The sequence below is a fragment of the Lepidochelys kempii genome, chromosome 8 (assembly GCF_965140285.1).
Source record: "Lepidochelys kempii isolate rLepKem1 chromosome 8, rLepKem1.hap1, whole genome shotgun sequence".
NCBI classification, from domain to species: Eukaryota; Metazoa; Chordata; order Testudines; family Cheloniidae; genus Lepidochelys; species Lepidochelys kempii.
This window is the reverse complement of record NC_136387.1, coordinates 94,015,476-94,029,885: the sequence shown is the minus strand read 5'-3', so window position 1 is coordinate 94,029,885 and position 14,410 is coordinate 94,015,476. Positions and strand designations below refer to the sequence as shown.

The window sequence follows — 14,410 nt, the reverse complement described above, 5'->3', positions numbered from 1 at the left end:
TCCTGCAGTGGAGATGGACTTTTAGGCCTGGTCTACCCTGCTACTTTTTAGCACTGCAACTTTCTCACTCAAGGATGTGAAAAAACACCCCCCTGAGTGCTGCAATTTTCAGCGCTGCAAAGTGGCAGTGTAGACAGTGGACCAGCGCTGGGAGCTACTCCCCTTGTGGGGGTGGTTTTTTTACAGCGCTCTCCCAGCACTGGGGCCGCGACTACACAGCCACGTTAAAGCGCTGCCATGGCAGTGCTTAACGTTGCTAATGAAGACATGCCCTCAGATTAATACATTTTAAGGCCAGAAGGGACCACTGTGATCTAGTCTGACCACCTGAACAACACACCCCGCAGGACTTCCCTAAATTAAATTCCTGCTTCAAGTCCAGTTGTTGTGCTCAAACTAGAGCGTATCTTAAACATTTTCAGTCACGAAGAACCATTGGTAAATTGTTCCAATGGTTAGTTGCCCTTGCTGTTAAAAAAATTCCACCTTATTTCCCGTGTGAATTTGTCTAGCTTCAATGTCCAGCCATTGGATCTTGTTTTACCTTGATAATAGAAAGCTCTTCAATCTAGCAGACCAAATTTGTATTCCCATGTAGATATATATAAACTGTGATAAAATCACCCCCTTTCTCTTAGATAAACTAAAGAGATCGAGCTCCTGGAGTCTCTCAGTATATGGCATGCTGTCCAATCCTTTTAATCATTCTCGAGGCTCTTCTCTGAACCCTCTCCAATTTTTCAACATCCTTCCTGAAGTACGGACACCAGAACTGGACCTGGTATTCCTGCAGTGGTCACCCAGTGCCAAATGCAGAAGTAATATAACCTCCTTACTCCTCTCAATATTCCCCTGTTTATACAGCCAAGGATTCCATTAGCTCTTTTGGCTACAGTGTCGCACTTCAGGCTTCTGTTCAGTCCCTGCTTGCCAGGATAGAGTCCATCCTATAAATATGGCTTGTATATTTTGTGCCTAGATGTATGAATTTTGATTTTGGCCATATTGAAAGGCATATTGTTTGCCAGATCCCAGCTTATCAAGCAATCTAGATGGCTCTGTATCAGTGACCAGTTCTATTTGTTATTTACCACTCCCCTGATCTGTGAGTCATCTACAAACTTTAGCAGTCATGACTTCATGTTTTCTTCCAAGTCATTGATAAAAATTTTAAATATTTAGGGCCAAGAATCTGCAGGACTCCAAGAGAAAAAACACCTATTAGATGAAAAGAAAAGGAGGACTTGTGGCACCTTAGAGACTAACCAATTTATTTGAGCATGAGCTTTCGTGAGCTACAGCTCACTTCATCAGATGTTTACCGTGGAAACTGCAGCAGACTTTATATACACACAGAAATCATGAAACAATACCTCCTCCCACCCCACTGTCCTGCTGGTAATAGCTTATCTAAAGTGATCAACAGGTGGGCCATTTCCAGCACAAATCCAGGTTTTCTCACCCTCCACCCCCCCGACACAAATTCACTCTCCTGCTGGTGCTAGCCCATCCAAAGTGACAACTCTTTACATAATCAAGTCGGGCTATTTCCTGCATAGATCAAGGTTTTCTCACATCCCCCCCACCCCCATACACACACAAACTCACTCTCCTGCTGGTAATAGCTCATCTAAACTGACCATTCTCCAGGTTTAAATCCAAGTTAAACCAGAACATCTGGGGGGGGGGGTAGGAAAAAACAAGAGGAAACAGGCTACCTTGCATAATGACTTAGCCACTCCCAGTCTCTATTTAAGCCTAAATTAATAGTATCCAATTTGCAAATGAATTCCAATTCAGCAGTTTCTTGCTGGAGTCTGGATTTGAAGTTTTTTTGTTTTAAGATAGCGACCTTCATGTCTGTGATTGCGTGACCAGAGAGATTGAAGTGTTCTCCGACTGGTTTATGAATGTTATAATTCTTGACATCTGATTTGTGTCCATTTATTCTTTTACGTAGAGACTGTCCAGTTTGACCAATGTACATGGCAGAGGGGCATTGCTGGCACATGATGGCATAGATCACATTGGTGGATGTGCAGGTGAACGAGCCTCTGATAGTGTGGCTGATGTTATTAGGCCCTGTGATGGTGTCCCCTGAATAGATATGTGGGCACAATTGGCAACGGGCTTTGTTGCAAGGATAAGTTCCTGGGTTAGTGGTTCTGTTGTGTGGTATGTGGTTGTTGGTGAGTATTTGCTTCAGGTTGCGGGGCTGTCTGTAGGCAAGGACTGGCCTGTCTCCCAAGACTTGTGAGAGTGTTGGGTCATCCTTTAGGATAGGTTGTAGATCCTTAATAATGCGTTGGAGGGGTTTTAGTTGGGGGCTGAAGGTGACGGCTAGTGGCGTTCTGTTATTTTCTTTGTTAGGCCTGTCCTGTAGTAGGTAACTTCTGGGAACTCTTCTGGCTCTATCAATCTGTTTCTTTACTTCTGCAGGTGGGTATTGTAGTTGTAAGAAAGCTTGACAGAGATCTTGTAGGTGTTTGTCTCTGTCTGAGGGGTTGGAGCAAATGCGGTTGTATCGCAGAGCTTGGCTGTAGACGATGGATCGTGTGGTGTGGTCAGGGTGAAAGCTGGAGGCATGCAGGTAGGAATAGCGGTCAGTAGGTTTACGGTATAGGGTGGTGTTTATGTGGCCATTGTTTATTAGCACTGTAGTGTCCAGGAAGTGGATCTCTTGTGTGGACTGGACCAGGCTGAGGTTGGTGGTGGGATGGAAATTGTTGAAATCATGGTGGAATTCCTCAAGGGCTTCTTTTCCATGGGTCCAGATGATGAAGATGTCATCAATATAGCGCAAGTAGAGTAGGGGCTTTAGGGGACGAGAGCTGAGGAAGCGTTGTTCTAAATCAGCCATAAAAATGTTGGCATACTGTGGGGCCATGCGGGTACCCATAGCAGTGCCGCTGATCTGAAGGTATTGTCACTTTGGATGGGCTAGCACCAGCAGGAGAGTGAATTTGTGTCGGGGGGTGGAGGGTGAGAAAACCTGGATTTGTGCTGGAAATGGCCCACCTGTTGATCACTTTAGATAAGCTATTACCAGCAGGACAGTGGGGTGGGAGGAGGTATTGTTTCATGATTTCTGTGTGTATATAAAGTCTGCTGCAGTTTCCACGGTAAACATCTGATGAAGTGAGCTGTAGCTCACGAAAGCTCATGCTCAAATAAATTGGTTAGTCTCTAAGGTGCCACAAGTACTCCTTTTCTTTTTGCGAATACAGACTAACACGGCTGTTCCTCTGAAACCTATTAGATGACGTTTTCCCCATTTGCAATTATATTGAGAGACGTATCCCATTTTTAATCCATTTAATGTTTGCCGTGTTGCTTGTGTCATTCTAGTTTCTTAATCAAAATGTGGTGCAGTACCAAATGCCTTGCAGAACTCTAAATGCGCTACTTCACTGTAAAGCTCCAAAACGGTATTTTCTCTGTATGCCCCTCAAGATGGCAAGCTATTCTATGCAGAGACTTGTTGCTTTCACTAAAAAATGTTATGCACTGTATAAACTACCAAAAAATTAAAAGAATGTTAAGATTGCAAAGTCAAGCACTAAAAAGTTAAGGAAGCCAGAACTAAGGTTGCCTGTGCAATCTTAATTTGGCCCTCTTGTGTGTAAGCGTTATGCTGCAGTTTATAATTACATGATCACATACCATATTTTCCACAGGATAGAAAATTCAATGCACAGGATGGACGGTGCTCACTTAACAAGCACCTGTTCAATATTTTGTGCCCCAACCCCGAGGGGCTTATTCACTGCATACTATTCAGATAGTGCTCTGAAGAAAGAATTACTAATTTCTTCATGGTCTTTTCTCTGGCACTCATCCCTACAGTATCTGAGTGATTCACAGACATCTATTAAATTATCTTCACAACATCCCTGTGAGGAGGGTAATATTATCCCCATTTTAGAGATGTGGGGTTGAAGTACTGAGATTAAAATCCACAAATTTTGAGTTTAGGAGGACCTAATTTTTCAGAGTACGTAGCATTATAAAGCAGTTCATGTGGTGAAAGCACAGCCCCCCTCCTCCCAGCTCCTCATCCAATTTCCATGTCCCTCACACCACCACCAACTGACACCCTCTTCCTGTTTTCCTCACTAGCTCCCACTCCTCGACCTGGCTCCCTGCCCAACTTGTCCCAACTTCTACTCCCTCTACCCTGCCTCCCCCGCACCAACTCTCAGTCTCAGCTTCCCTTTCTGCTCCCAGTTACAATTTCTTTGCCCAGCCAATCCCAGTTTCTCTCCCGCCCCAGACATCTTGTCCCAGTCTACTCATTTTCCCCCTCCCTGGTCCAGCTTTTTGACCATTGTGTGTTCAGCTCAGAGAGCTTTCTCCTCCACACTGCCTGGGTACCATCGCTGAGGGTCCAAGGCCTGGGCTACATGGGGGTGGGGGCGGGAACCGATCTAAGTTACGCCACTTCAGCTTACATGAATAACGTAGCTGACGTCGATGTACTTAGACCTACTCACTGCGGTGTCTTCACTGCCGCGAGTCTACTGCTGCCGCTCCCCCGGCGACTCTGCCTGCGCGTCTCATGGTGCTGGAGTACAGGAGTCGATGGGAGAGCGCTCGGGGGTCGATTTATCGCGTCTAGACTAGATGCGATAAATCGACCCCCGCTGGATCGATAGTGGCCCACCGATCCCGCGGGTAGTACAGATATACCCGAAGAGAGAGAGACCCCTGCTCTTAGTTCCAGTGCCCAGCATAGACAGCTAGGAGCAGCACTTACAGCAAAAGTCCATCTGAGCCCCTGTAGCCCTGGGATGGACCGTGTTCAGTAACTCTGTGGGAATGGTGCATGCTCATGCTAGGAGCTGTCAGGGGCTCACTGTGGGTGGAATGTGCTTAGATTTTAATTGCTAAAATCTAAGCCATCTCTTCTGAGCAGGTGTTTATAATTTATAATTTAATCTATGGTGTAGATTTTTAAAAGACTCAAAACTTGGTTAAATTGAGTCAGATTTGGCAAAAGGCACATCCCTAACACAAAGGCCACCACCATGCCAAATTTCAAGTCACTGCTCTCAAGTATAGGGGCACTAGAGTTGTTCAAAGAATGTTTTTATTGTGAGCAAAAACAAAAAAAAATTATTTCCCCCTAACCCCATTCTCAGAAACAGTTGAACCATTTTTGATGATATTTTCCAGAAAATATTCAGAGTGAGTTAGGCACCACCTGGGAAAATTTCAGCAAAAACAATTAAGGTTTGGCAAAGTTATAAGCAACTGAAAACAGGGTTTTGTAATGGGAAGTGTCAGACTACTTTAATAATAAGCTGCATTACCTTACCACTGACTTCATTTGGGGCAGGATCAGATACGTCAGCACAGAGAGTTATAGGATAAAGAAGGCAGGTCATAGCTGCAAAAGTAATGCCTCTTCTTTTCATTTCAGGCTCATGCTGATTCTGGATTCTCTGTTGAGTTTTATGATGATTCGAGAGATTTAATTGATGCCATAAAAAAAGATAAATCCACAAATTATGGCTTTACCTTTGGAATAAGTTATGCTAACATACCTCCCCTTTTTGAGCTAGGTTTCAGTTTATCAAAGGGTAAAGGATCCCTGAAGAATTTCACACAGTATAACGAGAAGGTAACAAAATAATGGTGCATGTGTTCTCTCAGTCATGTCTTGTTGCATTGTGCAATTTCAATTTAACTTCTGTTAGTTTATTCCCTTACTTGCATGTTTTTTAAACAATAGTAATCGTACCTTCATTTGTTCATGTAATTGCAAATGTGTCATCATTAGTAATCTTGTTTGTTGGTCTTATTACATTTAAGCAAACAGAATCATTATAATGGGAATAAAATTGAATTACAAAGTATAAGAATAAATGTCATCTTGCCCCTTCCTGTTTCATGGCTATATTAAGTATATAAATAAAGAAATGCTTAAAGTGACAAACAGGGAGGGGAAAATATCAAGATGTTCATCAAAACAGTTGTCCTCAGGGAATGAGCTCCAGTGGCAAATAGATCTTGTTCAATTTAATACAAGCTGCAATATGGTGGTAAATTAAGCTTCTATTGTATCATAAGTTAAAAGTATCTTAGTAAACAAATAGTACTAAATGGAAGTGTTTATTTTTAGTAGAAAGTTTGTATCATGGCCAAATATGTCGTGACTCCCATTTAGATTTAATAATATTAATGATAATATTTTATATTTATACTATGCCTGTGATCTACTTTTCTCTTGGTTAGTGACAAGGAACAGTAAAAGAGAATGATCTTGACAGTGTCCTACTTGAAGTGCTTACAAAACTGCTCTAAGCTGGCACCATTAAAGTATCTAGTTCTTCCTTGTCTAGAGTCACATAATTTTTTTGATGAAAACAATCAGTGATTTTATATCCTCAGAAAATGACTCATTAAAAGGGCTGGGTCACAAGCGTCACTCACCGCACCTCCTGCTGGTTCTCCCAGGGAATAGCTCCACCAGCCTGTGCTCCCATTCCGGTGGTGTCTTCCGCCATCCTATCTCCCACTACACTGCTCACTACCAGATCTACATCTTCCTCTTCATGACTTGGCCCTCCGGCCAGGTCACTAAAGTCCTCCCCTTCTGGGGAATTCAAAGGTCTTCCAGACTCTGCTGTCAGGATGGCATCTCCGACACGTTGTGCCACTATCCAGTGGCTGGTAGGGGAACCAAGGCCTGCCCTCTACACTGGGTTCCAGCTCAGGGATCCTATAACATGCAGCCAAGGCCTATATCTCTTTATTTCCCTGGGCTTCTTCCTACTTCACTGGTTTCTCCCCTCTCTGGGTTTACCAGCATCTTAACTCCTTCCACTTAGTGAATGAGTGAGTAACTGTAGCCTGCCTTCCTACCACCACTGCTTGTGGCCAGCTACTTGGCTATATACTGGACCCCTCCTGCTCCGGCACAGCTGAGCCTACTCATAATTAGTGGCCTGCTCCCTGGCTCCCCCTTCAGGTGCACCTAGGGGATTTAATTGGCCTGCTTGGCCACCTTAACCTCTTCCAAGTCTGTGTGGGGCTGACACCCCATCACAGGCAGGGCAGCCCATTGTGTCAGTTTCTGAGACTTGGAGCAATGGCTCAAACATGAGAGAACTTGCAGGAGAATGCTCTCCAGTCACGTGGACTTTGGGGAACAGCATCCTCTGCCCTCAACAGGAGAACGGCCAGGGTGTCTGCACAGCTGAGACACAGCTAATTAATGCTGAGTAGGGGAAGCAACGCCAGGCACCAGCTGCCATGTGGATTTGTTGATATACTCACTCTTCTCCTCTGCACCCCCTTGCAGAGACATGCTATGAAATGTACTAGGTGTGTGTGTGCACACATGTGACATTGCTATAGAGAAGATACAAGATTCTACTATTAGTACTATCTAAAGAAGGTCTTCTTTAACTTAAGTGGTAAAAGCTTATGTTTTCTGGAGCTGAAGGACCACAGTTCTAGTACCAGGGCCAAGGGGAGAGGAGAGTGTGTATGTGTGTGTTAGCGAGCATGTGTGAGCAATATAGTAATTGCATCTGGGTGTGGCACCTGGATCTTTTACATGGCCCCAAGAATCACATCGACTTTGTTTGGTGGAGTTCCCCTGCAGAGGTTCTCCATTGCTTGGCTGTCCAGCAGAGTGGCCATAACATAGTTTTGCTGTGTAAAGGGAAGTTACCAGGTTAAATCTGGCCACTAGGTTTAGGTTTTACAAAACAAATACATTTTAACAGAACCTAACACCAATAGAAATTATTCAATTTTTAAAAAATATTTCTATTTTTAAGACATATAAACATTCTCTGGAAGCATTGCAATTCCATTATTGAAGCTTTGGGCTAGGCCATAGGAGCCCGCACCAAAATTGACTAAAAATTGTAAAGTGAAACTGACAAGCCGACTTTAATGGTCAAAGCTGAGAGATACGCAAAAGTGAACAAACAGCATAAACAGTGACATGTCAGTTAGATGTTCAATTGTCAAAGGAATTATTTGTAATACAGGAAAGGAGTAGAGCAGCAGTTCTCAAACTGTGGGTCAGGACCCTCTTTGAATGGCGTCACCAGGGGTGGCTTAGACTTGCTGGGGCCTGGGGCTGAAGCCCAAACCCCACTGCCCAGTGCTGAAGCCAAAGCCCAAGGGCTTCAGCTCTGGGTGGCAGGGCTCAGATTGCAAGCCCCCTGACAAGGGGCTGAAGCCTTTGAGTTTCAGCTTTGTACCCCCCACAGCCCGCCCGGAGTGGTGGGGCTTGGGCTTTGGACTCTCTCCTCCGCGGGGCAGTGGGCCTTGGGTGGGCTCAGGCTTCAGTGCCCCTCCTGGGGTTGGGAAGTAATTTTTGTTGTCAGAAAGGGGTCACGGTGCAATGAAGTTTGAGAACCCCTGGAGTAGAGCATCCGATTTACAGGGGAAAAAAGCATAAGGAGCCTATTCTGATTTCACGTATACAGTATTGCGAACGCCAAGTGCACAGGTGCTGGGACTAGAGGTTCCTGGGGGGTGCAGCCACACCCTCTGGCTTGAAGTGGTTTCCATCATATACAGGGTTTGCAGCTTGGTTCGATGGCTCTCAGTACCCCACTATACAAATTGTTCCAGCTCCACTGCCCAGGTGATCAAAAATCATGACTCCAGCTCCCCAAAATCACGAGATTTGCTTTAAAATATGTTAAGAAATAAAATGTATTTTTAGTTTCCTTCTTGTTTTTTGATCCTTTAAGGGACACTTGGGTCACACTTTCAAGCTTTTCTCTGCAACCATAAGAGCTAGAAACTTTTTTTTTAAATGAAAGCTGAGATTTTCTCAGAATCACTTGACTCCAGGAACTGAAGCTGTAAGAAAAAGAGCAGATATTGAGAGATTTGAGATAAAAATCACAAGAGTTGGCAACACTGCTTACCTCCATTCCAGACCAATATATCTCTATTGGCTTCAGTGAGGATACATTAGTGTTCTTTAGTGGAGAATCAGACTCAGACAATGTTCCTTTAGAGGGCTCCCAGCTTGGTGTAAACCCACTGAATGTTTATATCGCTATTCTGCAATGTGGACCCATGCATATTTCTCAGGGAAGAGGCACGTTTCCCTTTTAATGTCTGTTTTGCTTTATCTGCAGAACATAGAATTCATTAGAGCCATAACAAAGGTACAGACAGCGCGGTTCAAAATGAGACGGGATAACATAGTTCTGGATGAAGACGTGCTTCAGTCCCTGATGGCGCTTCCAGAAAGCTACAACTATGGAATGTATGCCCAATTTATTAATGACTACGGTACCCATTTCATGACATCTGGGACCATGGGAGGCATCTTTGAATATATCCTCGTCATTAACAAAGAAGAAATGGATAGAAAAGGTTAGAATAATGCTACAAATTCCATGTCCGTCATTTTATTCTCCGACTGTCCCCCTCTGATTGTTTAATGTTATAAACTGTTCAGACTAACGGCTGGGTTCCTCCCTCTTCATCCTCCCAGGCATGGAGCAATAGTGCTAGCCCGGCTAAAGCAGCACCTACCACCTGAGGATACATATAGCCACTCACCACCTGGCACGTCCTACCCCTGACCCATCTACCTCCACCAAATTCCCCCCCACCACTGCTCACGGGACCAGCTGCCACTGTTCCACACTAGGCTCATGCAGAGCCACTTACACGGACTTTCCACAGTTTGCCCTCCTGTGCAGCAAATCAGCAGCTTCTGAGTAGCATTTGGGCCTTCTGGCCTTAGAGAGCAGGGCCAGGAGTGAGCTCACAGTGGCTAAAATTAGGCACTCTGAGTCACTCCCAGCGCTTTAGTATTCTTGGCTTCAGTACATTTCATAGGTGAGTTAAATATAATGAGTCAAATTCCGCAGCTGGTGTCATTTGGCATAAATGGAATTACACTGATTTACACCAGCTGAGGTTCTGGCCCTAAATCTTTTTTAAAGTACATCTCCTTTTGGTCACTAGGAGGCATGTGAGAAGTTAAACTGGAGGCTCTCTAGGTTTGATTATTTATCTTTTATCCTGCTGTAAGGTGTTAAATAAACCAATAAGTACACCTCACAGTCAGCATGCAGTTCCTGTCCAGCTCATTCATTGTACTGGGGAATCTACATGGCTTTTTCATCTTTTTAATCTTTATATTAGTATGGCTGCTATACGGGAGGCATCATCCCTGTGGACATGAACTCATCTCCAATGTGCTCTCTCAAAACAGGCGAACTCAGAAGACTGAGGTATTCTGTAACCTTGACTCTGAAAAGATGTGACCTGTCAGGGGGTTTTAAAGTTCATGATTAGGGTTTCCCTTTCCAATGGGCTAAACCAGAACCACAAGTCCAAACCTCCCCACACTTTGGGGGTAGTTCCTACATCCAGACTCAATATGGATCCAAATTTTGCAGCTCTCATTACCTCCCAGAAGAAGGACTGTCAATTATCTTTTGCACGACGCCTGGTTAAACAAACAGGTATATCCTGTGGGGATGAAAACAGAGGAAAGTCACCAGCAAGGCATCTTGTTCTACTTTCTTACATCAAAGTTTCCCTTGGCAGTAATTAGTAGTTTTGGCAGGAGTCTGGATTTGTCCAGTACCCTTTCTTGACCGTATCATTCTCCTATAACTTACATATAATGGCGCTGCATCTTTTCCACCAGCTAATTTTGCAACCAATGACTGCCTTGTGTCATCAGCATCTAGGCTTCCCAAATCTGAACCTGTTCTTTTCACATCCTTTTTGCTCTCCCTGGCTTATTACTACAGAAAGGGAGGACAGCACCTGGAGAAAAGTTCATTTATCAGTACAGAGATCGGGATGGGTCCAGAATTCAGTAAGGGATTTCATGTCCATATTCAGAAGCCTGAAGACTTAAATAACTGGCTGCCTGGGAACAAAACAACCACATACAGAGATCCAGAGGAAAGAATGACACTGTCACTCAAACTTCAACAATCAGTGCAGGCCTCAATCATATATGATGGAACCCTTAGTGAGACCTAGTCTAAAAACCAAGCTCTCCTCTGAGAGGGTCGCCATGAGTGACCCAGACACAAGTGTATCAGGATCGACCCCCAAGGACATTCTCTTCACACTGTTGGGGAAAATTGTAGCTTTGATTATACTTGCTAGCACTAAGATCAAGAAAAAAGGCATTACACAGACAGATCAAGATACACTCAAAGGCATTTGTTTGTTCTGAATGTGTGAAAAATGCATTGTACTTGGCCTTACATCTGCCATTTGACACTGGATGGCTTGTAATCTCAGGAATGACAGAGTTCTGCTCACTACAGCTTTCAATCAATGGAGGTGTGCAGGGCTGCATGGTTATGCCTGTAAATTATGTTTATGTAATGTATCATCTGCAGTTTGGATTGCATGCACATCAGTTTCTGGGTAGTTGAAACATAAAGCCTCTTCTAATCAAGAATGAGGATGCAGAACAACATAGTCCTTTGGTACACTCACAAGATTGTTAGTGAAAATGCAAAGTCAACTACCGTGTGATAGATACCACAACCCTTATACATCCAATGATACAAGCAGGCATTAGTCATCTATAGCATCTGTTAGAGGTTCTGCTTTGGTTTCAACCTGGTGGCCTAAGATGGAGACTATGATGAAAGCAATAGTAAAAGACAGCCAGATGCTCAGCTGGTATAAATCAGCTTCATTGACTTCAGTAAGACTATGGCAGTTTATGATTTGGCCTGGAGTAGTTTGGGTATCTACAATGACACATATTCAATGCTCAGAGCCAACCATAGAGAGTGTTACAAAAGAAGTACTTAGCAACAGAAATGATTTGTACAGCTCTCCTGAAGTCTGTGTCCTTATTCTTGGAGACGCTCTGTGTCCTCCACTCCTGGAAGAGTGAGTGACAAAGAGGTGACCAAGATCTTGGCAAGGAAGACTTTAAGAAGCAGACTGCCAAGTTAGAGGAAAGGATTAATCACCAGCAGCTGGACAGGAGCTGTTATTTTACTTTATCTTGTGCTTACTGTGTATCTGAGATGAGATTTACTGCTACAAAGGTGCCCTATTTTAAAAATGAGGGATGTTGGAGTTCTGCAAGAGATAAAAAATGTGCCCCAGAAGAGAGATAATTTTCATTCTAATGTAGGATACTTGTATAATTTCCATTTACAGTGGATACCAGTAAAAACTCAACATTTATCAACTGATAAAGCATTATATCTCATAGGGAATGAAACTGCAGAGTCTCAGATTCCACCACATGGTAATAATTGGTAAGTGTTGATGGTTTAATAGTGACCACTATATGTCATAGAAAGTTACGTAGGCGTCTATATCCTAAAATATCAGTGCAGGGCTTATATTATGCCATACATGGGTACTGGACAGATTTCCTATTGAATGAGGTGGTTCCTCACTATGTTGTTACATGGTGTGTATGAGTCAGATCCTCAGCTGCTGTAAATCAGTACAGCTCAATTGAAATCAGTTGAATTTACACCAGTTGAAGAACTGGCCCTGTACTTTCTTTAAAAAAAAAAACACCAAAAAACGTTATCACTAAAACTTGAGCCACTGAGCTGCATAAACGAGCACTAACTAATACAACTAGTTTGTCCTAACCAATTACTAAGCTATATCCCGATATTACGCCATTTAGAACGAAGGCAAAAATCCCATTGAAGTGGAAATTTGTCTCAATAAGGACTGAGTAAAAATGAATAAGGGTATCAGGATAAGGCACCTTGTGAATCATGCCACCAACATTTTTCATTCCTTCTTTTTAAAATAAATTCTAAATTTATTACACAGCAGAAAAATTGAGTAATTCATTAACAGCTATAACGACATTTTGGGGAGATGCAGTCAGCACAGAATAGTATGGAAAGAGCCTTTTCATATTCTGATTAATTCAAAATGCAGCAATAAATCTCATGAGTAGGACACATTCAACTATCTGAAATTACATCAGATGATAAACAATCATGGTTTCCCCTCCTGCAAAGAGCCAGTATTCTGTATGACCACCCTTTTGCAACAATAACCACTTCAATATTTATCAAGACTGGATCTACAGTATTCGTGACAACCAATTGCAAATTGTATTGACAGACCCTTGCTGAGCATAATTATTCAACAGGAACCATGGTGAATCAATTAATCAGAGTGTATCTCAACTTTAATTTTATGGCACTTCAATGCTGAGATAAGCAATCATTCATGTTGCTTTGAGTGAATGAATTTTATCTGGTTTCAGAGTAGCAGCCGTGTTAGTCTCTATTTGCAAAAAGAAAAGGAGTACTTGTGGCACCTTAGAGACTAACCAATTTATTTGAGCATAAGCTTTCGTGAGCTACAGCTCACTTCATCGGATGCATTCAGTGGAAAATACAGTGGGGAGATTTATATACAGAGAACATGAAACAATGGGTGTTATCATACACACAGTAAGGAGAGTGATCACTTAAGATGAGCTAATACCAGCAGGAGAGCGGGGCCGTGGGGGGGTGGGGGGAGAAAACCTTTTGTAGTGATAATCAAGGTGGGCCATTTCCAGCAGTTGACAAGAACGTCTGAGGAACAGTGGGGGGGGGGGGGAGGGGAGGAAATAAACATGGGGAAATAGTTTTACTTTGTGTAATGACCCATCCACTCCCAGTCTTGACAGAGCCAGAAGAGTACCCAGAAGTCACCTACTACAGGACAGGCCCAAAAAAGAAAATAACAGAACTCCACTAGCCGTCACCTTCAGCCCCCAACTAAAACCTCTCCAACGCATCATCAAGGATCTACAACCTATCCTGAAGGACGACCCATCACTCTCACAGATCTTGGGAGACAGGCCAGTCCTTGCTTACAGACAGCCCCCCAACCTGAAGCAAATACTCACTGGCAACCACACACCACACAACAGAACCACTAACCCAGGAACCTATCCTTGCAACAAAGCCCGTTGCCAACTGTGTCCACATATCTATTCAGGGGACACCATCGTAGGGCCTAATCACATCAGCCACACTATCAGAGGCTCTTTCACCTGCACATCTACCAATGTGATATATGCCATCATGTGCCAGCAATGCCCCTCTGCCATGGTCAAACTGGACAGTCTCTACGTAAAAGAATAAATGGACACAAATCAGATGTCAAGAATTATAACATTCATAAACCAGTCGGAGAACACTTCAATCTCTCTGGTCACTTGATTACAGACCTAAAAGTCGCAATATTACAACAAAAAGACTTCAAAAACAGACTCCAACAAGAGACTGCTGAATTGGAATTAATTTGCAAACTGGATACAATTAACTTAGGCTTGAATAGAGACTGGGAGTGGATGGGTCATATACAAAGTAAAACTATCTCCCCTTGTTTATTCCCCCCTCTTCCCCATTGTTCCTTAGACGTTCTTGTCAACTGCTGGAAATGGCCCATCTTGATT

The 14,410-nt window shown here is 43.3% G+C and overlaps 1 protein-coding gene across 2 annotated transcripts in view; it reads left to right on the top strand.

Annotated features, from left to right (window-relative positions):
* The window catches only part of C8A (complement C8 alpha chain), a 42,981-nt gene that overhangs the window by 13,771 nt on the left and 14,800 nt on the right, over window positions 1–14,410 (top strand). For both annotated transcript variants that reach the window (XM_073357581.1, XM_073357579.1), the window contains exons 6-7: window positions 5,423–5,623; window positions 9,117–9,357. In XM_073357581.1, coding sequence (XP_073213682.1) covers window positions 5,423–5,623; window positions 9,117–9,357 — 442 coding nt within the window. The remainder of the gene's footprint in view (window positions 1–5,422; window positions 5,624–9,116; window positions 9,358–14,410) is intronic.